Raw genomic sequence first — 23,483 nt, 5'->3', positions numbered from 1 at the left:
TTTGTGTTTGATGCCTTTACGCACAGCTATTTCCTATCTGCTGACGCGTTGCATGCCACACTCGCACTGCGCGTACTTTTTTTTTTTGGTTTTTATTTTTTTGCTGTTTGTTTGTTTCTTTTGGCAGTTGACTGAAGTTAGTAGTGTTAACGCGTAGTTAGCACCTGGTTGCATACCTCTTTGTTTTTCGTTTTGTGCTGTTGTTGCCACTGTAGCGCCGCTAAATCAGCTCAACACCAAATGCGCTAATCGCTCAGTCGTACACTTACAAGCAAACGGCCCTGATACTACACATTCCCTATTGCACTGCTGAAGATTTTGGTTAAGTGCGCCAACAACAACAACAAGAGCAGCAATAGCAGCGGCTGTGTGCGCATTCAATTGGTTTTGAACGTGTCACCGCATCAGCTCAGTCATCAATTCGGTTGGCTAGCCAAAAGTTTGTTATGGTTTCACTCAGCGGGGACGTGATTCATGAATTGTGTTTCTTGTTTTTTGTTTTTGTTTTTTAACTAAATACAAATGCACGCGTGTGTGTGTGTGTGCTATGTGCATATTGTTAAAAAACGCAATTTTTCGTCTACTGCAACCAGCCGCTGCTGCTCGTTTTCGTTGAGAGTTCTAATTTAGGCGGTCCGTTCACTTACGCCTCGGTGCGGTCTCTTGCTGATATCATCGCTCATTTGATTAGACGCAGTTCGTTCGATTAGTATTAGGTCTCATTGCACTTAACGGCGCGCAAGTAAGTTCACTTGCCACAAGTAATTCGAAAAATAGCCGAGGCAGTCATTTCCAAGAAGTGCTCTTTCTTAACAATTGGCAGTGCTCGTCGCTGGTTCGCTCGATTTTCAAGCACGCATAGATTATTAAAATTAAAAAAAAAAAAAATCAAAATTAAATATTTATAAAAAAATTGCTAATTTGTAACGGTTTGCAATTGTTAACCTTGAATGCGTGTGCGGCGCGAATGCGATTATCGTAGTGTTCACATAAATCGCGTCCATATTTTTCTTGTCTTGTGCCAAGAAATTCCAAGGCATTCGCACTTGAATTTTCGCAAAAATAAAATAAAGTGGCATACAAATATACGTATGCATGTATATAATATTTTATTTTGTGTGTGATTCGGAAGAGTAATGCAAATTTGTGTATATGAAAATTGAAAATTGAATTTTTGAAAATTTTCATTTGGTGAATTACACAATCAGTGAAGCAGCGAGGCTGGTGTGGTGAAATTTATATAATATTAACGCGCACGAGCAGGCGGGCGACAAGCAGTGCATATTTGTACCTGTAGTCAGCCAGCCGGTGAAGCTAGTGACGGTTTTGTTGGCCGCTATAGCAGCGCGCAATTCGTAAGCGCTTCAACACGAAATTTCCCTTTTCTTCGAAAAAATACGAACTACACAGTACGTCGATTAAACAGTTTACCGCGCTACTGGTTCCTATCGTACATCGTTCAAGTGTTGGTGAATAGTTGGTTGCTTCGTCAGTTGGTCGTATCACTTGTGGTCGCGGTAGCGATTGGCCTATGGGACGCATTCTCTCCGACCGACACTGCAGTTCGCTACTAAACAAATTGCGTGCGTATCTGCAATCACTTTAGATTTTTTTATATTTCTGAAACTGCAATAAATTGGTGGTGTCGTGCGATTCTCAAGTGCAACGTTGAAAAAAAGAAGAATTCACCGAATTTGTGGTCATTTGTACGTTTCAAGGCTGTTTAAAGTAGTAAAGTAAAGAACGAGCGTGATTTTAAGGAATCTTGTGCCACCAGCCCAGTCGATTTCAATAAAGAAATCAACACATTTTCCACATCCTCAACTCATTGCTGAACGTAAACAACAACAAAATGGGTGATGACCTTCTACCCGAACTGGGTGATCTCGTCTTCTCGGTACTTATCGGCTATGCAGGTGCTTTGCAATTTCTCTATGTTGTGCGTCATCTATATCACTGGAGCTGCGGCCATATGGCCAGAACAGAAAATGATGCAGAAAGTCTCAAACGGTTGCAAGAGCGTATGCGCAACGAGCTAGCGGAGGCTGAAGCGAAAGAATTGCAGGCAGGTACACAGGTTATGAAAGATGGTTTGCTTTACAAGGACGGCTTTCGAACTGATGCTGAACAGTTAAAAAATGATCGTCTTAGAGCTGAGCAGAGCACACCGGAAGCGCGTGAAAAGCGCAAAAAGGAAATTGAATCAGAATTGAAGCGTCAAAAGGAGATTGAAGAGAAAACACGTGCGCAACTGGCGGAAGCTGAAGCACAGTTAGAACAACAGCGTAAGCAAGCTGCTGAAGAGCTCGCGGCAAGGCAACAAGCCGAGGAGGAGAGAGCGAAAGAAGCAGAGCGCGAAGAAGCACGCAAATTGTTAGAGAGAGAGCAGATGCGCGTAGAGGAGGAGCGCAGGCGAGAAGTAGAGGAAGAAGCACGTAGAAAGCGAGACGCAGAAGAAGAAGCACGCAGAGTCGCCGAGGAAGAAGCTGCTAGAAAGCGTGCGGAAGAAGAAGAAATAAAACGCCAAGAACAAGAGGCAGCGCGTAAGGCTGCTGAAGAGGAAGCAAAGCAAAAACGTGCTGCAGAGGAAGAAGAGGAACGCCGCCTTGAAGAGCAAGCACGCAAAGCAGCCGAAGAAGAAGAGTTGGCGCAGAAGCTTGCTGAGGAAGCAGAGGCACAGCGACGACGTGAAGTAGAAGCTTTGAGGGCCGCAGAAGCGAATGCAGCAAGGGAAGCTGAAGAGCAGTCGCAAAAGTTGTTGGAAGCCGAAAGACAACGCGAGCTCGAGCAGCGTAAACGAGAAGCAGAAGAAGAAGCAGGAACGACGCAGATGGTTGCTGAAGGGAATGCAGCAAAGGAAGCTGAAGAGCAGTCGCAAAAGTTGTTGGAAGCCGAAAGACAACACGAGCTCGAGCAGCGTGAACGAGAAGCTGAAGAGGAAGCAATAAAAGGACATATAGAAAACTGGACTGGCACTAATAATAGAGACGAAGAAGAAGACGCTGAAAACGAACGAAAATTGTTTGAAACAGAGCAATTGCACGAAGAAGAACAGCGAGCATATGAAATGGAGGAAGCACAAAATGAGGGTGAATCTGAAAGCGCACCAGACGACGAGGAGGAGGAGGAGGAGATTAAGTTCAACCGTATGTTCGCGAATGAAGCGCTTGCAAGCAAGAAACAAAATGAGTTGGGAGAAGCAGAAGCTTTGGATAGCATAATGCAACTGCTCGATGCCGAAAGTGACCGTCAGATGCGTGAAAAAGAATTTGAAGAAGCGGCAGCACGTGAACGTGGCGAGAAACAGAGAGTAATCGAGGAGAATGCACGTAAGTTTCTCGAAGCCGATCAAGAAATGGAGCAACTACTTGAGTCTGTGCAAAAACAACGACGCCTCTCTGCCACAGAGAGTGCACCACAATCGCCAGTTTTCGAAGAACCATGCATAAGAAAGACAATGAGTCCACTCTCCGATAACTCTGACAGTGGGGGCGTTGAACGTGTGACACAAACTGTTAAAACACAGTTCGGCCAAACCAGCAACGAACCATATTCTTTGACAACGAAACCGCTACTATTCAAAAGTATATCCGATGATGCTCCATCTTTAGAGCCGCATAGCTCGTTGAGTGCACAACCCTCAGACGAATTCGAGACCGATGCATATGAAACACTACACAACACAATCGATGTGCAATTTACCCAGCTGGAGCGTCAAGCACCCGACGGTGAGGATAATGACAATACATCTCCCACACAATACACCGATGACTATTTACGCTCACTCGATGGCATCAAGCAACGGCCTTTGGTGCGTGAGGATGGTTCTGGACGTAGACGCGCTTTCAAGAAGCGTCGTTCCAGTGGCAGTTCGAACTCATCATTTGAATCGCGCGCCTCACGCGAGGAAGAACTAAAAATGTTCACTTCGTTGGAAGAGGAAGAGCTAAAAGCAACGAAGGAGGGCGAAACGGATTTCACACCAATAAAATATTCAAATGACCAGCTTTTGAAGGTAAAACCACCGCGCCGACGTCACAAGCGTAGCCCGGCGAAAGATGCTAAGCCAAGCGATAGAAGTTTAAGAGGTTCTTTGGAGATGCTTAACGAAGAAGCAAATACCAATCCATGGGGTGAAGTTGCACCAGAGCACTACAAGGATATGCCATTTTGGAAGCATGAGAAGTCCATGTCCATCGACGAGGAAACAATTGAAAGTGAGCTACCTGCAGCAGGGAAAGAGGAAGAGCGGGATGTTAATGCCAGAAATTTGCCCACTGCCTCAGCATTTGAGGAAGCAACGAACACACAAAACGAAGAAGCCATAACCGTATTGCAGAGACAAAAGACCAAGGAAGAACAGGTGAGTCGCTTATTTATAAAAATAACTAAAGCCAATAATTCCTCAATTTCGTTTATTATTTTCAGGAAACCGTTGACGATCAGCAACAACCGGTGTCTGATGAGCCAGCTCGAAGTGACATTCAACCAAATGTAAGCGTAGCAAATTTAACCCTTTCACCAATTATACTACCATCTACTTTTGCAAAGCTTCTCTGCGCTAATCTTAACGCTTTTTGCTTAACTCTCTTTCATACACATACGCACATCCATGCACACCCACATCCGCTTGAAATTCTCGCTTTATTAGCTTCAAACTGAACAGAATATAACTCCAAATTCTCCAATTGGCCGTAAATCTGCTTCCCCTCGCTTGCGCCGCAGTCCTCGCATCGACGAAATAGACCAGTACGAAGAAATGTGGAACAAAGCCAACGAGCCAATTAGTGCGCAAACAGAAACCACGCCTACTACACCTAACACCCCTTCCATTACCATTAATAGAGCGCCAGACAATGCGCCTTGGCGGGATCAATACGGGCTCTTAATGGAGGGAATTAGTGACTTTTACGACTTCACTGCTATGGTGAATCCTTCGCGCTCACGCTCAACATCGCGCCAAGTTTCGCCCGCGTCTTCACAACCGTCTACACCAGCTCCTAGGAATGTAGAGTGTAAGTCTTGTCAAGGTATTAATGATACTCCCGTAGATGTCTATGATGATACTGGGAATATTGTGGAGGCGGAGCTGACAAAAGAAAATGTAGTGAATTTCATAGAATCCTTGCAGAATGATTGCGTTAAATTATCCCAGACGATCAACGACCAATTGCAAAATGTTGCCGAATCACCAAATGTAAATGAGACCGGAGCTGGAGAAGGTTCACGACTCGAAATGAGTCTGCTAGTTCAAACATTGCGCGTTGAACGGCAATCTAGATCGCGATCCTGTTCACCACTACCAACAGGTGACCAGCTTAATCGTAGTGTGGAAACGTTAAATCTTCATATCTCGGATAATGTTAACGCAACTCAGGAGACACTAAATATTTGTGAGTCTCCGTCGAGCTCTACTGAAACAACAAGCATGACTGCCAGTACCAGCTTACTAGCTGAAGAGCACCGTACAAGATCCAGATCGCGTTCTCGTTCACCGCTCCCAACGCCAAACAACCTTGCACGTAGCCTAGAAACACGGCGTTCAAGACGCATAAAACAAAATGATGAGCTAATAGAAAAGCTTGGTTTAGATATCAACACAAGTCAGACACCGAGTCCAACGGAGTTGCATAGCGAAAAATCTCCCGAAAGTCCTGAAAGCCCCGAATGCGAATACTCGAAAGACAGCATAAGTCTTTTGGTGGAGTCCTTACGCGTGGAAAGAACTCATTCGCATTCACGCTCGCGCTCGCGTTCACCGTTGCCCACGGCAGAGAACATAAGAACCGGTTTAGAGCATCGACGCAAGAAAAAAATTCAACAGAATGATGAACTTTTTCAGCAACTCAATGCGTCTACTAGTTTGGACATGAAGTCAACCACTGCACCGATCATTTCTATACAAGATTATGATGAAGAACCAGCAAACGAGAAAACAGTTACTGGGCATGAGGAAAGCGACTGTTCTCTTGAGAACATTAATAATTTGGTGCAATCACTACGCTTGCGACGTTCACGTTCGAAATCGCCGATGAGACGCCTTGAGCGAGAGCGCACACCAGAGCCGAGTAATATGCGCGTCGGTATAATTGAATCAGACGAATTGAGTGAGGGCGAAGATGAACATGATAGAAGGTCTCGTACGCCTTCCCGCTCTGTATCGCTTTCACCTACTCGTAACCGCAAACATTCTCCACAACCAAGTGCAGAGACCGACTTTCATGTGATGTTAAATCTGGAAGCATCACAAAATAGGACACTTTTCAAATGCAGCGAAGAAATGGAGAGCATACTGGCTGAGAAGCAGCGGCAAGTGGACGCAGAGGCTTTGCGTAAATTGAGTAACGCAAGTGAGGAAATGGAGCTGCGCACCGTGACACCAGTCACACCATCAGAGAGTGAAGATAAGAACAAACTTATGGGTATGCCGTTCGAGGAGCGTTTGCGCCAACTGCGTTGCTCACCGACGACGCCCGATTACGATCGCACCATTTCACAAGAGTGGAACGATGTGCAACGCATCAAGGATGAAATATTGGCAAGTGGATTCAAGCGTTCTACTTATGTCGGCGAGTCTTTGGATCTCGGCAGTGAATTTGCACCGCTGCGCGAACAAACGGCACACTTTCGTCGCTCGCGTAGTCCATCGCCTTCACTTGTTGCTAGCGAGCCACTAGAAATAGCTGAAAAACGGCGCGAGGTACAGGACAAAATACTGAGCGAACTGATTTTGGCGTCGGAACATGTAGTCGATATGGAACGTTTGGGTGCAAAGCCTAAAGAATTACGTTCATTGTCAAAGGAAATTCAGGAGACTCAGTACGATGAGTTGCGACGGCTGAACGCAGAGTTTCAGCGCTCGCGTAGTCAAAGTCGTTCACCATTTGGTGAGGTAGAGGCCAAGGAAGTGCAGCAAATCGAGGGCGAGGCGAAAAAACGGGAATTCGAAGACAAAGTGAATAGCATAGAGAAATCAGATATTAATTTTCAGACATTCTCGCGCTATCTTAATGCTGGTTTTCTAGACAATGAACGCAGAGCTTCCGATTCGGCGCTAATTCAGAAGCCAGAAGTTATTATCCAGCTGCAGGAGCTTGAAGAAGATTTTGATGTAGAGCCAGAGAATTATCATCATTTCCGGCGTTTCTCTTTGAATCAAGAGCAATCGATCGAGGAGTACCCTAATGATGACTACGTTTTTGTTTCACAAATCGAAGTGCAAACACCTAAAGGTACTCGTACCTGGATACGAGAAGATTACTACAGCGAAGATTTCGATCAGATAAGTTTGATTTCAGAAGAAATGGGTGGCAATGTTGCGATTGCAAAAGATGGTGTAAGCGAAGCAATGGAAGAGCATTTTCGGGTTTGGGAGGAGGAGGAAACTGACGGCAGTGAAGATGAGCGACAAACCGTGGTAGAGGTGGAGGATGAAATCGATGAGGATATATGTGACTTTAACGAACGTGGTCCCGCTGACGAGTCCCACCACGAACAATCCGAATGCGAAGAAGCAGAGCGAGAAATGGATCGTTATGCGGGTAGAGAGGCAAACGATTGGCAGCACGTGGACAATATCGATGAACTGCTGGCAGATGATATTCTATTAGCTGGTGAGGAAGAAGGTGCGGTTGGTGGAGGGGCTAGTGCTTTGGATTATGACTCTGACTCAGCAGCAATCGATGAGATCTACGATGAAGCTATTAAAAATCGTAAACAGTCTGGAATTCTGCGCGACTATGACAGCATTCTGAAGGAAATGCAAAAGAACTACATTGACAATGCGGGCACGACCGATGGCAGCGAAGGTGACATGAGCGCCACGAGCGATAATGAACCCAAAAAAGGAGACGCGAAAAAAGAAGGCAAGCTAACGCTGAAATTGATAAAGAATGAGCCTCGTGAACACGAGCTTAGATATTTGGGCGATGCAAGTGTGCATGAAAGACAATCAACGCGCTTGCGCACGCGTTACGGCTATATGCCACAGCTGCACGGCAGTGGCGTGGAAGATTTAGACATGGAAGTGGATCTAAGTTACAAGCCGAAAAGAGAGTATAATTGGCGCAAGAACTTTAAAATCGAAGACGATCAGGCAGACACAAATAAGGAAGAAAAACCGAACACTGCAACAAGTGCTAGTGCAGACGAAGAGAAAGCACACTTCGATTTGAGAAAATTCAGCTTGGGTGGTGAGAGCATAACTTTGTTCAGTCAAGGTGCAGAAGGAATTTGTTATGAGGCTGATGAAAATCAGCTTACCCCTGACACCATTCAAGAGGAAACGGAGTACGCAACAAATGAAGTGGCGGAGGTAACGGAGTTGAGCACAACAGTGGGAGACCAAGAGGAGTTGGTGGAGAAACCGGTGAAGAAAAAGAAAAGTAAAAAGAAGTTACGTAGGGAGTCGCGAAACAATAGTAAAGAATATTACATTAAAGACGAAGATGACTCTGAGAATCAGTGCTATAGTCGGCGCAACAGTAGCATACAAATGGAAACTGATTCGCCAAAGCGCACAGTGTCACGATCGCGACGCAACTCCAAAAATAGTTTGATCAACGATGAATTGAATGGCAGCCTCTTTTCACCGCGCAGTAGTGTGGTAGCCGAAGAGCCGTTGGCTAGTCTTACACAAGAAGGTAGCGCAGCAGCAGCAGGAGCAGCCACCAAGAAGAAGCTTAAAAAACGCAAGAAGACAAAAGAAGCTTTCGGCGCACCAGAAGCTGACATCAAAGAGGAGTTGGGCATGCAGTCGCTCTATTTCGATTTATCGGTTAATGTGCCAACCGCCTCGGCGGCTGTTTCTCCTGTTACAGCGGGCATTAATCCGCTCGCCACATTGAGTCCTCAACCCAGTATATGCACGCCAACCAGCTCCGTCGACTCGGAAACACCTGAATTGAAAGAATTACTTAGTGCCTCTTCTGCGGAAGGCTCACCAACGCAACGAGCACAACAAACCAATGCTGTGGAGGCGAGGATTTCAGCAGCCGCAGATGCTTTGCTAACGGCACCAGCTACAGCACCCGATCCCATTGTAACGGCGGCCACACCCACCACAACTACACCAACGACGACAACAAGAACGTCAGTGGATAATTTCGATATGCTGAAGGACGCCAATTTCTATCCGCTTTTCTAAATGCCGCTGCAAGTAATGACGTTTCGTGTCGTTTCGTTTCGTTTCGTTTCCTTTCTGTTCAAATGCTTTGTCACTACTTATTGATTGAAATATGTTTTGTGTTTGTTTTTTCTTTGCTAAAAACTTTTTCTTTTTAAATATGTGCCAATGATGATTTGTATTTTAATTTCAACTTTTCTCTATTTATTTCTGTTTTTTGTTTCTTTTTTTATAGACAAACTCATAGTCGAAAAGAATATCCAAAGTACCTCTTATAGCCTTAAACTGCATCCGCACCTGCACCTGCACCTGCATCTGCATCTCGTACACAGCAACTTAAGTATATATACATATATATGAGTTAAGTTCATATCGAACCGCCGCAACACAGTCATCAAACAGTTCACCTCCGACCTAAACGCGCTTTTAAACGAAATCCGACCAGCAAATCCCAAATTGTGCCAAAAGACATTTTACTTTTTTATATAATTTTTTTGGTTTTTTTTTTTTTTGCTTAACATAATTTATGACAATTTACGACAAATTATGTTTTTTTTATTGCTGATAATTCGAGTATAGTATTTTATAAATGACGATTTGCTGAATGATTACGAAAACACACACATACACATAACTAAATAAATCTGTATACAAATCCTTTAAATTAAGTAGTTACGTTCTTATAAAAATATGAAAAAAGTAGCTTGCAAATAAAAATATGTTTGGAATGAAAATTCATAAGTTGAATTTATTTGCAGAAAATTATGTATGGCTTTGTTGTTGTTTTTTCAATGTTAAGTATTTTAAAGTCTGCGCCCTACTCGTCATACCAATGAGATCGCATATCGGTAGGCCCAAGAAAGGTGCTGTTTCGACGTGGTCAAACCAGGAGTCAGAGAGGTGTTCAATGAGTTGGTTTAAGTGCTAAACTGCTAAATGAACTATGCTAAGTTTTATGTACATATGTATACCTACACATGTATATATTATTTATATATATATATTTTTTTTATGCATACATTTTTTTGTGGCATTTCGCTAGCTTTAAGTGTCCACTATGATTTTCTTTTCGTTGGCAGCAGAAGAGCTGCTTCTCCTCGTATCTGCCTGATATTTCGTATGCTTGGGCGCACATTTTCCATTAAGGCAACTTTCTGGTCTAGAGACGTGAAAATTCAAGGCGTTCAAAATTGAAGACAAACAATTGGTATCAATTGATAACACTGTGCGACAGTGATTTTATACTTTTGTGGAGACCTAGTACAACTTGTAGGTATAGTAAAACTAAGAAAAATGGTATAGGAGAAATTTCCAATACACCTCCAAAATCTCGTTTTATGGCCATAAAACTGTTTTTCAGTAGGTTGATGTGAAGAATCACTCCTAACTTCGCCAATTTCCATCCGATTTCGAATTTGTTTGTTTAGTTCGAAAGAACTGCGTCCCTTGTTTGGTAGCCCAAAACCACACAAGAAACAGCCAAGAAATTACTGGCAAGTCTTCAAAGGCAGGCCTGTTTGTCTATAACAGGTGCCATGCGAAGTTGTCCCACAACTGCAATTGAAGCGATAGTAGGATTATCCCCACTGCATATATTCATATGGAAATGTGCAGCTAGAAATGCACTAAAAATGCAAATCTTGTCAAATAAGGAATACAGTGACTTTGGTCATATGAGTATTCTAAGAAAAATACCGGATAGGGATATTAGCTGTTCAGTAACAGACTACATGATTCCGAAACGGGTCTTCAATAGAAATTATGAGATAATTATCTCAGACCGTGATGAATGGGAAATTGGAGGACCTTGGGTTAACCCAAAAAGTCTAATATGGTTCACTGATGGTTCAAAAACAAATACTGGAGTTGGTGCCGGGATCTTTGGACCCAACACAAAAATTTCAGAACCCATGGGCAAATGGCCCAGTGTCTTCCAGGCCGAAATCCAAGCGATTTCGATCTGTGCACTGACAAATCTAAAAAGGGGTATCAAAGGGGCCCACATAACTATATATTCGGACAGCCAAGCGGCACTGAAAGCACTAATGTCTCATTCTTTGGAGTCGAGACTAGTGGAAGAATGTGTAAACAATCTTCAAAAATTATGTACAAAAAATACGGTTGTACTTTGCTGGGTTCCAGGTCACTCTGGAATCGAGGGTAACGAAATTGCTGATGAACTGGCAAGGGCTGGATCGACATCAGACCTTATAGGACCAGAACCATATTGTGGTATCAACTGGGCGGAAGCTAAATCCAGGGTAGACCAATGGGAACATACTCTCAGAATAGCTTACTGGGAAGATAATCTGAAACTTCGTCAAGCCAAGAGGTTGGTTAGACCTTTTACCTACAAAAAGGAACTGATTAACTTACGGAAAGTAGATATCAGGAAAATAGTAGGCTTTCTTACGGGCCACTACTATCTAAACTATCATCTTAACAGAATTCAACTCCTCAGGGACACTGAGTGTAGACTCTGTTTTGAAGATGATGAAACAACGGAGTACTTATTGTGCGAGTGCGTTGCACTGGCTAGAACCAGAATGCAAATTTTCCACCGTGATCAACTGGATCCGGAAGAAATAAAGAAAGCTCCTATTACAGATATACTAAGGTTTATACGTATAGCAGAAAAATTGTTGGAAGAACATGGCTTTCAACCAACTCCTTTCCAAAGGCAGAGAACAACTAGGCAAACTAGAACCTGATGTAGTGGTCGGGTAACTTTCGCGGATGATCAGAAGGATCATCCATATTAAATTAGGTAGCTTGACACAAAAGATCTTTTAGGTCGCAGTGTCGGTCATTGGACCACCTACTAGGATAAATTATTAATTAATTATTAACAGTAGTGTACTAAAAAAAATCCTCAATATCGGATAATATCGTAAAAATTATGTCAAAGTTGAAAAAATAGAGAAAAAATAAAAAAATTCCAAATACTTCCGTCTACAGTCTCGTCAGTTGTCATTTCAGAAAAATTGTCAACAAACTGTCAAAAAGGCTTGTTTTTGTTCTTTCGAACTAAACAAACAAATTCGAAATCGGATGGAAATTGGCGAAGTTAGGAGTGATTCTTCACATCAACCTATTGAAAAACGATTTTATGGCCATAAAATGAGATTTTGGGGGTGTATTGGAGATTTCCCCTATACCATTTTGTTTAGTTTTTCTATAGCCACAAGTTATGCTAGGTCTCCATAAAAGTACAATATATTTAATTTTTTTTTTTTTGTCACACAGTGTAATCGTTTTTATTCATTAGATCAATTCTTTATTTACAAAAAAAAAAAAATTTTTTCAATGACAATAATAAAAAAATGCTTCCCCTGACGTAACACATGCCACGTAACTGATTACTCATGAGGATATATGTTGCTGTGGTGTGTAGCAGATTTACAAAAAAACAATTTTTTTTCTAGATATTTTTTCTGTTTATTGGAAAAACAAAAACAAAATGAGTTTTTTTCGCGTTCCCGCTCCTAAAAAAAATATAAAACTTGATTATAAAATTATAATTCTGCTACCCGCGAGAGCCACAAGTCTACTTAATACAATAACATATTAAAAATTCAAATCAATCGGTTCAGTACTTTTTGAGAAATTACCAACGCCAACTAGGAAAAACACGGTTAACTTGCTTATTCCAGGGCGGGGCGTCGTACTCCAAACCGGTCTCGTTTTAAAGGACTGTAAGGTCTAAACTACAACGAATTTCAATACAAAAATATGCAAGTATATTTTTGGATGTATAAACTATCATAACATGAAAAAAAATCGCTTTTCGAATCAAAATTCTAGATCAGGTGACTCGGCCCTTTGCTAATAACGAAAATAATACAGGGTGGCTGATGAAAGCCGCTACCAAAAAAAAAATTGAATAACTTTTTTTCTTTTTAAGTTATCTGTTCCATTTTTGTTTTAATTTGATCTTTAAAATTTAATATATTAAAATGGATAACTGGGACACGCAAACAAGAATTTGGATAGTCCGCCGCTATCACGCACTGGAGTCCGTAGTTTTGGTACAGAGAGAGTACAGGCGGATGTTTGGCCGCGATCCCCCGAGCAGATGGACCATAATGAGACTGGTGAATAATTTTGCTGAGCAAGGAACAGTCGCAAGAAGGCCTTATCATCGAAACCCACCAGTTCGGACGGAGGAAACGATCGCTGCTGTAGCTGCAGCTATACAAAGCAATCCAAGGGTTTCAACAAGAAGCTTATCTGCTCAACTTGGTGTCAGCCGACAGTCTTTGCAAACAATAATGCACAAAGATTTAGACTTATTTCCCTACAAAATTCAAATGGTTAACAAACTGAATGCAGCAGACTTGCCGATTCGCTTGGAATTTTGCCAGAAGATCCTGCAAATGGTGGAAGAAGACCAATACTGTTAAACTGCCTTTTCATGTCTGATGAGGCCCATTTCGATTTAAACGGCAATGTGAACAAACAAAATTGTCGAATATGGAGTACTTCTAACCCACAGATACTCCACGAGACGGAATTGCATCCTCTTCGCGTGACAGTGTAGTGTGCGGTTTCTTCACGCTGTATTGTCGGGCCTTATTTTTTTGAAGAAAATGGTCACACCGTTACGGTTAATGGAGACCGTTATTTGAAAATGCTGAAAGAATTTTTCTATCCAGAACTACGCCGAAAGAGAATTCCTTTCAACTCTGTGTGGTTTCAACAAGATGGGGCAACGTCTCACATAGCCCAGACTGTTATGACAGAGTTGCGACGAAAATTTCCCAATAAACTGATTTCAAGAATCTCCGAATTTCGTTGGCCCCCCAGGTCGCCTGACCTTACTGCACCTGACTTTTTCTTGTGGGGTTTATGTAAACAAGAAGTTTATAAAACAAAGCCAACAAATTTGGATGAACTAAAACAATCCATTCGGGCAACAATTGCGGCTATTCCTGTCGCAACTCTCAAAGCAGCAATGAACAACTTTTTACTAAGATGCCGCACTTGTGTCAACGAGCATGCGGGGCATTTAAATTCAATTATTTTTAAAACTACTTAAGCTACATTTAATAAAATTTAATGACCTTCAACTTGAAAAAAAATAAATGAATTCCATACACTTGAAAAAAGTTATTTGAGTTTCTTAATGTAATATAGCAAAATTCATCAGCCACCCTGTATCTTTTATGCAGGTACCCCTAGGCTTGAGATTTGTTTTTGCTATTGAATCAATTAATTGATCCCTCACGGGAGTAAGTCGACGCAGTTCGTTGTTATAAATTTTATTCTGTGGGTGTTCGTACTTCTTTGGCATCTTCTGAATCGGATATATTCTACAAACCGCTAACACGTAAAGTGGCGAACGTTCGTCAACAGTTTCGTCAATATTTTAATGAAGAATGCAAACTGGTAAAATAATAAATAATTTGTTGTTTTTTATTTACATATATACTTAGTCCAGCCATAAGTTCTGTTCCGTTAGAAAAAGTGGCGGGGCAACAGTATTGGAATTTGTAGTGACAGTCAAGCTGCACAGAAAGCCCTAGTCTTATTTGGGTGCCTGGACATTGTGGTATTACAGGGAACGAGTTAGCTGATAAATTGGCAAATGAAAGCTCTGCAAGTATGCCAGTAGGCCCTGAACCCTTCCTAGGTGTCAATTCCACATCGAATCAACTATGGATTGACGACTTCATGAGGTCTACCCACAGAGGTCGTTGGGCTGAGTTGAACTCGCGCAGAGTAGCGAAGTGCTTTGTGAAAGAACCAAACAGGAACACGGCGACCTTTCTCCTAAAACTCAGCAGGAAGGACCTGAGAGTACTGGTGGGTGTAATCACAGGGCACAACGCTTGTGGTTAGCATATGGCTGCCATGGGGGTCGTCGACAGCCCGATATGCCTATCCTGTTTTGAGAATGACGACACTGCAGAGCATTTTCTCTGTAGCTGTTCTGCATTTTCCAGAATCAGACTTAGGATATTGGGTTGCGATATACTGAGTGTGGATAAAGTTCATACTCTTCCTCTTCCGGATCTTTTAAAATTCATCAATGAATGCAAGAGATTTGTGGAAGAGTGACCTCAAACTAATTTATTCACCTTACCACCCACTTTTTATCTTTCTTATCTCTATTCCTTCTACTGAAATCTATCCGGGTGTAGTACAATGGTCTACTGACTGGGTGCTTGGACTTGTCCAACCCCCCACAAATCGAATCTAATCTAAATCTAGGGCCGTTATAAAGGATTTTTCAAGAACAGGTGTTATTGGTGAATGGATTGCGCTATCGAGAGATGATTAACGATTTTGTATGACCGTAATTGGATGGTATTCATCTGGACAACGTTTATTTTCAACAAGGCGGCGCTACGTGCCACGCACTCATTGATCTTTTATGGGAAACGTTTTTGGACCGTGTTATCTCTCGAAGAGGTGATCTCAATTGCCCACCGAGATCTTGTTATTTAACACTTTGTGACTTTTTTCTTTGGGGCCACGTGAAAGAGAAGGTCTACGCCAACAGCCCAGGGTCGATTCACTTTGCAATTCGATTATGGAAAATTTCATGAAAAGAATATTGTCCTGTAAGCGTGGTCGTGGTGGTCATTTGCCTGACATTATTTTCCACTACTAACGGCATACCTTCCTCTTTATAATGAAATAAACATCCGATCATTTATATTAAAAAATAGCATTTTTCTTTGAATATCAAAATAACATCTCTTATTGGAAAACCCTTTACATACAAACACATTTTTTATTAGTTTTTTTTTAATGCAGTTAGCTTTATGTATGTATTATAATAAGTAATATAAAAAAAAAAATTTTTTTAATTTTCATTCGAAATGGTCACCACTTGCCTTTACACAAGCCTTCAAGCGATTATGCCATTCAGCTTTTGCAGCACGCACGGTGATTGTTTGAGGTTTTCCAAATTTGTGTGAGGCCTTCGACAAGCCATGTTTTCCAATTCTGTTCACAAACTGTGGTCCAATGGATTCAGATCTGCACTTCCAGACTACCAATCTTCTGCGACTATAATCGCAAGAATTTTGTTTTTCACCCACTGCTGGTTGGATTTTGCTTTATGGCTTGAGGCGGAATCTTGCTGGAAAATTCAACGAGAGAAGAGAGCACTGCTCAACTGCTTCACCACGCATTCTAAGACATCCTCCTGGTACACTTTTGTCTCGATCTTAACTACTTTTCGCAGAAATAAAGATATGTAACGCTTTTACGAGACACTCCCCACCAAACCATTGCGGAGCCTGCTCTTTGGAACAACATTTTTTGCGTCTTTAGAAGGTTTAGCATAGATTTTGTCGTTTGCTCTTATTAAAAACTTCTTTAACAGTGAGAATTTTCTCATCTGCGAAAATAATATTTTCATGATCGTTGAATCGAGCGTGCCACCAAAAAAGCTGCTCTGCATCTGTCGAGTCTAATTAACAGATGATCAGTTGAGCGACGAAAGGCTTTTATGCGGAGATCATCTCTAATTAGAATTCACATAGATCTGGTCGATGCAATGATTTACCTGGACATGATTTTCTGCTTTCTAAAGGGAAATCTGCAAATTCATCCTCGAACGGCTTTTATGGCTGCACTGGTTCGAACCACATAAGGACGACCACTTCTTTTCCTGCCTGTCATTTCAGACTTTTGGGAGAAACGAGTGATCGCGCTTACCGCACAAACATTCTCGAAATATTAAGTTTTTTCAGCAACTCGTAAATCTCACTTGCACTTTTACCTCACTTAAGTCATGTAACCACTGCAATGCGATTTTCCTTAGACTAAGACTAAGTATATAAATTTTTGTACTTGAGAAAAAAAAAATTAAATTAAAAATCATAAATATTCATATATAAATACTTGACTTAATTGAGTATCTAGAATTAAAAAAAAATAAAATAAAATTCAACATAAACATTGAAAAAGCTGGTATCCAAGAGCAAAAAATGGAACAAAGAGCAGCATCGATGCTCAACACAGAAACGCTGCCTCCTCTCCCACCGATTCTCTTGAGCCTCTATTAGATCTTCTCCCCATAGCTATCTATGACAAATTTAGAACTAATTGCAACACAATCAGACTTAATGCATGCCTAACCCCTGAAGATTTCAGATTTGGGCGCTCGAACATTCTTGGAACTCTACCGGGAACATATAGGGAGCTAGATTCTACTGCTCCACAATTTTGTTATGGAAATAATTCTTCCACACGAACCCCAGAAAGATGTGATTGGTATAACATTAAGGACCTTGACCCAGGTTCAGTGGTTATCTTTACTGCTGACAGCTCAAGACTAAATAATGAGGTCGGACATCCACTCAAAAGTGCTGCAGATGAACCCAAGTTTATGGCTACCTGACTACTGCAGCGATTTTCAAGGTGACATGAAAGAAGTTCGGTTGTGTTAACCGTTTTCTGCTGCTGATGAAGTTAAGGTTTTTAGTATCAAGGTCTGTTATATTAGCAATAAAGAAATGAGACCCAAGATGCCTAAATCCTAGCCCCGCGAGAGCAAAGCATCAAAGGGGAGTCTGCTGAGATGATTCCACATCACTCTCCATACAGCTGACGCAAAAGAACTCGAAGTAATACCGAGTCTCACCGCATATATACCTCGCGCACAGTCTGATGGAATGTGAGCGGGGAATGTTCCGCTTGGATTAAGCGAGGGTGTACATGGATCCGTCGTCAAGGGAATGAATTCAAAGTTTCAAAGGACACTTCGGTGTTCGTAAGTTGGAAACCCGAGCCTCTCAGTCTGATGGCGGCACGTGTAGCGGCAGTTTTCCCTACGATGTCTACAGGTACCACATTTAGTACTGCGTTAAGCGCTAGAGTAGGAGTAGTTCGAAGTGCCTTACTGATTCCAATGAATGCAGAGGTCATCCTGTCTAGTGAGTTAGAGGAGGTAATGACTGCATACAGCAAAATTTACTTTATAATGGTAAAACAGAGACCAAATACAGCTCTAGGCGAGGGGCCCCATCTCTTGCCAATAGCTCCCTAGTATTCATGCAAGGCAATTGTTGTGTTTCTTATCCTCCTCTCAGTGTTGGGCTTCCATGTTAGCTCTCTGATGAATATTAAACTTAAGTATTTCATCTTGTGTGAAAGCACCAACGGAGCATCCTCTATTAAGGAGAGTTGAGCTCTGCGTTGTATTTATGTATATTTCCTCTTAAATAAGACAAGCTCCGTCTTGAGAGGAATCATCGATAGGCGTTCAGTTATCACTGCATCAAATCGTACAGCCGTGGCTTACCAGACTCAGCCGCCAATTTAGCATAGGAATTAGATGCTCTGGTTCTGGGTAAAAAAACACTAAATATTATATTTGTAAAGCAGTGTAAGCAAATTTCGCCTTCATGTTTCTAACACCTAAGTTGGTGCGCTTATCCCAACATCCGTCTGCAATCATATTATGTCACTCGCCAAAATATTTTGTTCATACTTGTGGGACCTGCCAACCCTATAAATCAATTTTTTTTTTATACAAAAGGAATCTTGAATGAATACCAAAAATGTTAAAGAGTCCCTGTTTTCCACGTACATGCATTTGTATGAACGAGCATATGAATATTAATGAAATTTCGTGTGTCACAATATAAAGGGTGATCAACTTAGAGGTATCGGATTTTAAATTGAAACAACAAAAATTCAAATTGATTGGGAAATCTTTATTATTTTTGTGTACAACCAGCCATTCATGGCATTTATTTTTTAAAGATAATTTCTTCCAAATGTTGGCACAACTGCGCTGTAATTCGACCATCGTAAACACCAATTTTAATGACTTGCTGGAAGACTTCTCTAAAAAGCATTTGCACTTTACGTACCCCCACACCCCCGCAAATAAATGCCCAAAGGTGTGATATCACACAATCTTGGTGGCCAATCCACTGGTCCGAGACGAGAGGTAAATTGCTCACCGAAACGACGACGCAGTAAATCCATTGCTTCACAGGATATATGGCAAGTAGCGCCGTCTTGTTATAGTTATTTATCATGGCGCGATTGCGTCTGCCATTCACTGTCTTTCAATAAATGTAACCGAGAAATATGAGATTACCCTAGCCCATGGCCCAAACGTTTTCTTTCAGTGGATGTAATGGCTATTCTTGAATGGCTTCGGGTTGCTCTTTAGCCCAAACACGGCAATTTCGCTTATTGACGTAGCCATTAAGCCGAAAATGGGCCTAATCGCTGAGCAACATAAGTTGGCCTGAGCGCCCGATGAACACTTTTCACAGAGCGTCAATTTTCAATTTTACCACTTGAGGCGCAAGTGTTTTCATGCTGAAATTTCAATGAATACGGAAAAAAATGATGTATATTATATTATTTAGTTTGACCGTAGTTAATATACAATAGATCTATCAAAAAAATTTTATTGGAAAAGTACCTGCAATCTGTTTTTTTTTTTTGTTTTTTTGTGTCGGGACAGACTAGCAAGTACAGCAGTCAGATTTATTAAGTCCATTGTATTGCTCTCGGGTTGCCCTTTTAAATTTCTTTAAATCTACGCGACGCACACTGGGGATTTTTGTACTGAGATGCGGAAAAAAGTATACGTACCAAAAAATATTTACATTTTTACTACTAACGAAGTTGTATATATTTGTGTATGAAAAGAACATGTTTAAAAACATTATTTTTTAAAACTATTTTATAAAAAAAATTTTTTAAAAAATTTTAAAAAATAATGTTTTTTAAAATTCATAAATTTTATTTTTAAAAATATATGGAAAGAACATGATTTAAAACAATGTTTAAAAACTGTTTTAAAAAAATGTTGAAAATCAATGTTTTTTCCATATAGAAATATATACTACTGCGTTATTTGTAAAAATATGAAAATTTTTATATGGACTGCCGACAAGTGAATAAATAATGAACAAATATTTATTTTCAATGATGTCATACATACACAAATTATACACATTACATATTCATATAAAACATATTTTTTGCAAATTTTATTCTTGTAAAAGCGCAATTACTTCCTTGCTTAAATCACTGTGCTTTTTCTTATTGAAAGAAGGTGTCAAATGTGATATCAACGGGTCTGATGTCACCATCATTCGGTGCATGATGTCTTGATTCGTGGCAATTCTGCTGCATTTTCTGGAGTGTCTGAGTCTATACTTTTTGTAGTCTTTGTTTCGACATTCCTGAGCCTCTTCAGACAATATACCCACAGGGAAAATACAATTTTCCATTATATTCTTACCGTGTATGAGAATTTTATGGAGAGTACTTGGCATATTGTACCATTCATACAATGTAACAAACTTTTTTGCTGTCTCCATACAAAAATCTCCAAATTTTGTTGGGTTCACTGGCTCACGTATGGTTATGGCTTCTAGAATAACAGCAAATCTTTTAATTAAATCTTCGTCCAAACCTGTTATTTCAGAAACTAAGGTTGGATTGGCAAAGAATCTTCGTGACGTGTTTCCGGAATTTGTTGTCAATTTTATTCATTTTTGAGGTTGTTGCTCCACAAATAAAACAAGAAGATGCTGCTAATGTTTCTGTCACAAACTGCGCTGTTTTACCGTCGATCATCGAAAAATATAATTGATGTTTTACTTTAAATTCACGATTATTTACTGTGACTTCGGTTTCTCTGAAAAAAAAAATTATTGCCGCAGATTTTTTTTTTTTTTTTGTTGCCCTGTGTTATCATTGCCAAAAAAAAGGCAGTGGCGCCTGGTGGCACCTGCAATTGATTAAAACTGAAAGAGACGCTATTAAGGAACACGTTGATACTAGTTTCTGACCGTAGGTAAATGTAGCTCAACTTGCAGATCCAAGAATATGAAGGAATATGATTTTTTTTTTGTTTTTGTAAAATTAATTATAAATAGATAATCAAATGCTTCACAGCCTTTGTTCTTCCGGCTAAAATATATAAAAATATCGTACCCTAAATGAAAAATAAAAAATTCGAAGTCGGCTCAAGCAAAAGGAAAAAAAACCACCTTGGGCTTTGAAGTTTTTTCTTAGTCAGTTCCATACTATAAAACAATTATACTTTTCACATATCTATAAAAAAAAAACTGTAAGTCGGAATTTAGTAATTCTTTTTGATTTTATTGCTGGTTCTATTCTGGAATTTAGAAATACCATTAAACATTGCGTAGGTGGTATGTTGGAAATTTGACTTTTTTCCGCAAAATCCCCAGTGTGCGACGTCCAAAGATAGATCTTGTGGTGTCAAACAGCCAAAATGGTCGCTTCTTAACTCATCAGTGCCAAAGATCGCAGGTTTGATTCGAGCGCAGGCTGGGCAGACGCACAGAAAGTGGTCCGCCGTCCCATCCTCCTTCACATGCTGGGTAGAAGGCACTGTCTGAAATGCCCACCTTTTCCATGTGCTTCACCCACAGCAAGTGGTCCGTCATCAGTCGAATCGGCTGCCTACAGTCTCATCTGCTTAATGACAGGAAGACCTGTGACAGGCAGATCTGTGACAGTCGATCGGACATGACAGATAACATCAGTTTTGTCCAGCTGCAGTCTCTCTCAGCCTGCCAAGCTCGCTTGTGAGTTAAAATACGGCGTCTGCTAACCGTGGCTTTGATGGCAGCAGAAGGGTGTGGCAGAACGGGCTCTGAAGCCAACTTCTTTGGCCCGGAACCAATGATAGCTAAAGAGTCAGAGATCTCGTTGCGCGCGATACCTGCAATCTGAGCACCTTTTATAAATTTATTTACTCTGTTGCTCGCAAAGCCTTAAATATGAACAATGGCGTTATTAGCCATCTATGCAGGCAAAAAAGCCAAAGCAATTGTCAAAACTCAAAACAATTATTTAAAAACGCATACATACAAACGTAGATATGCACACAAAATTAACCACAATTATATGTGTGTTTGTATGTATGTACATAAATGTAGAGATCAAAAATACTTGGTTACTTAGTTGCTTGGTTTGCAATTTATTCGATACACTCTAAGAGTACTCGTCCCATGAAACATGACGGCAAACAGCAAAGAAAAGCAACAAGCCCCCGAGTTCGTCGTTTGTCGTTGTATTTTAAAAATGGCGAAAAACACATAAAACGTTGGTAGAGGTGAAGCGATGATGGCATGCATCCGATTGGCACAAACCAAGAGAGTGGGTTAGTAGGGTTAGTCAGTGCCATTGATGTCATTTCCCAAAATATCAGCTGTTGCGTCATTGATGGTTGAAAGTTGTAGCAAATTGAATGCACATAAAGTGAATGTATGTAAGTATGTATGTATGTATGCATGTACCTGTGTTCATGTATAACGGTCAACGCAACTACTGAGTGGGTGTGTGCGTGACTACAATTTGCTGATCTCGGGATCGGTTGTTAAATATTATCTTGCTGCAACTCGGCTTTCAATTGCGAATCTTCGTTAGAATGAAAATGCATCAAAATGTACACCACAAATTGAGTAGAGCAGAAGCTCGGCCAAATACCTGACAAAGGATGTAAAAGCCAATTATATGATATATATACTATACCTATACTATATATGGGAAATGCTGCTGAAGTGACGGTCCTTGACCGTATGTATGTAAATCCGGGTCGTTTCGATTACGTATGTAGAACCGACTGTCGTGGGAACGTCTTGTGTTTGGTTGTTTCTATTGCTTTCGCCCATTCTGCCTCTTCACACACAAGTAACTCCCCTTCATTTTGTTTGTTTATAAAGGGTGGTTAAGTTTCAAGGGCCGGTGTTGATTTTGAATAAAATAAAATTTTTTTTAGCAAATTATTGTCATTTCTCTTTATTATGATAATATTGGGATGGCTCAATTACGTATGGAACAAAATATCGGTCAAATGGCCGCCGCAGCCTCGGCGGCACACCTCCATCCGGTGGTCCACAATTTCGATGACGCTGAGGCATAATTGAGATTCTATGCCGTTAATGTGCCGAATCATCTCATCCTTTAGCTCTTGAGTTGTTGGTGGCTTATCGCCGTACACCTTTTCTTTCAAATAACCCCAAAGAAAGAAGTCCAACGGTTTCAAATCACATGATCTTGGCGCCCAATTGACATCGCCGCGACGTGAGATTATTCGGGCATCAAATTTTTCGCGCAAAAGAGCCATTGTTTCGTTAGCTGTGTGACAAGTGGCACCGTCCTGTTGAAACCTCTAATGGTCCACATCCATACCTTCCAATTCGGGCCATAAAAAGTTTGCTATCGTCTCACGATAGCGAACACTATTCACAGTAACTGCCTGACCGGCCTCATTTTGGAAAACATTCGGCCCAATGATGCCGCCGGCCCATAAACCGCACCAAACAGTCACTCTTTGTGTGTGCATTGGGTTTTCGGCAATCACTCTTGGATTATCATTCGCCCAAAGGCGTCTGCC

The 23,483-nt window shown here is 41.0% G+C and overlaps 1 protein-coding gene across 2 annotated transcripts in view; it reads left to right on the top strand.

Moving 5' to 3' along the window:
• The window catches only part of LOC129242916 (four and a half LIM domains protein 2), a 167,970-nt gene that overhangs the window by 20,903 nt on the left and 123,584 nt on the right, over positions 1-23,483 (top strand). Inside the window, exons 1-2 of one of the 2 annotated variants that reach the window (XM_054879847.1) lie at positions 666-4,363; positions 4,429-4,494. The exons of the other annotated variant lie outside the window; for it this stretch is intronic. Of the exons in view, the coding sequence (XP_054735822.1) occupies positions 1,853-4,363; positions 4,429-4,494 (2,577 nt within the window). The 5' untranslated portion in view covers positions 666-1,852. Of the gene's footprint in view, positions 1-665; positions 4,364-4,428; positions 4,495-23,483 lie in introns of those variants that run through there. 2 annotated transcript variants of the gene reach the window in all.

The sequence above is a fragment of the Anastrepha obliqua genome, chromosome 3 (genome assembly GCF_027943255.1).
Source record: "Anastrepha obliqua isolate idAnaObli1 chromosome 3, idAnaObli1_1.0, whole genome shotgun sequence".
Lineage (NCBI taxonomy): Eukaryota > Metazoa > Arthropoda > Insecta > Diptera > Tephritidae > Anastrepha > Anastrepha obliqua.
Note: the sequence above shows the minus strand (reverse complement) of the source record. Positions and strands in the feature narration are given on the sequence as shown.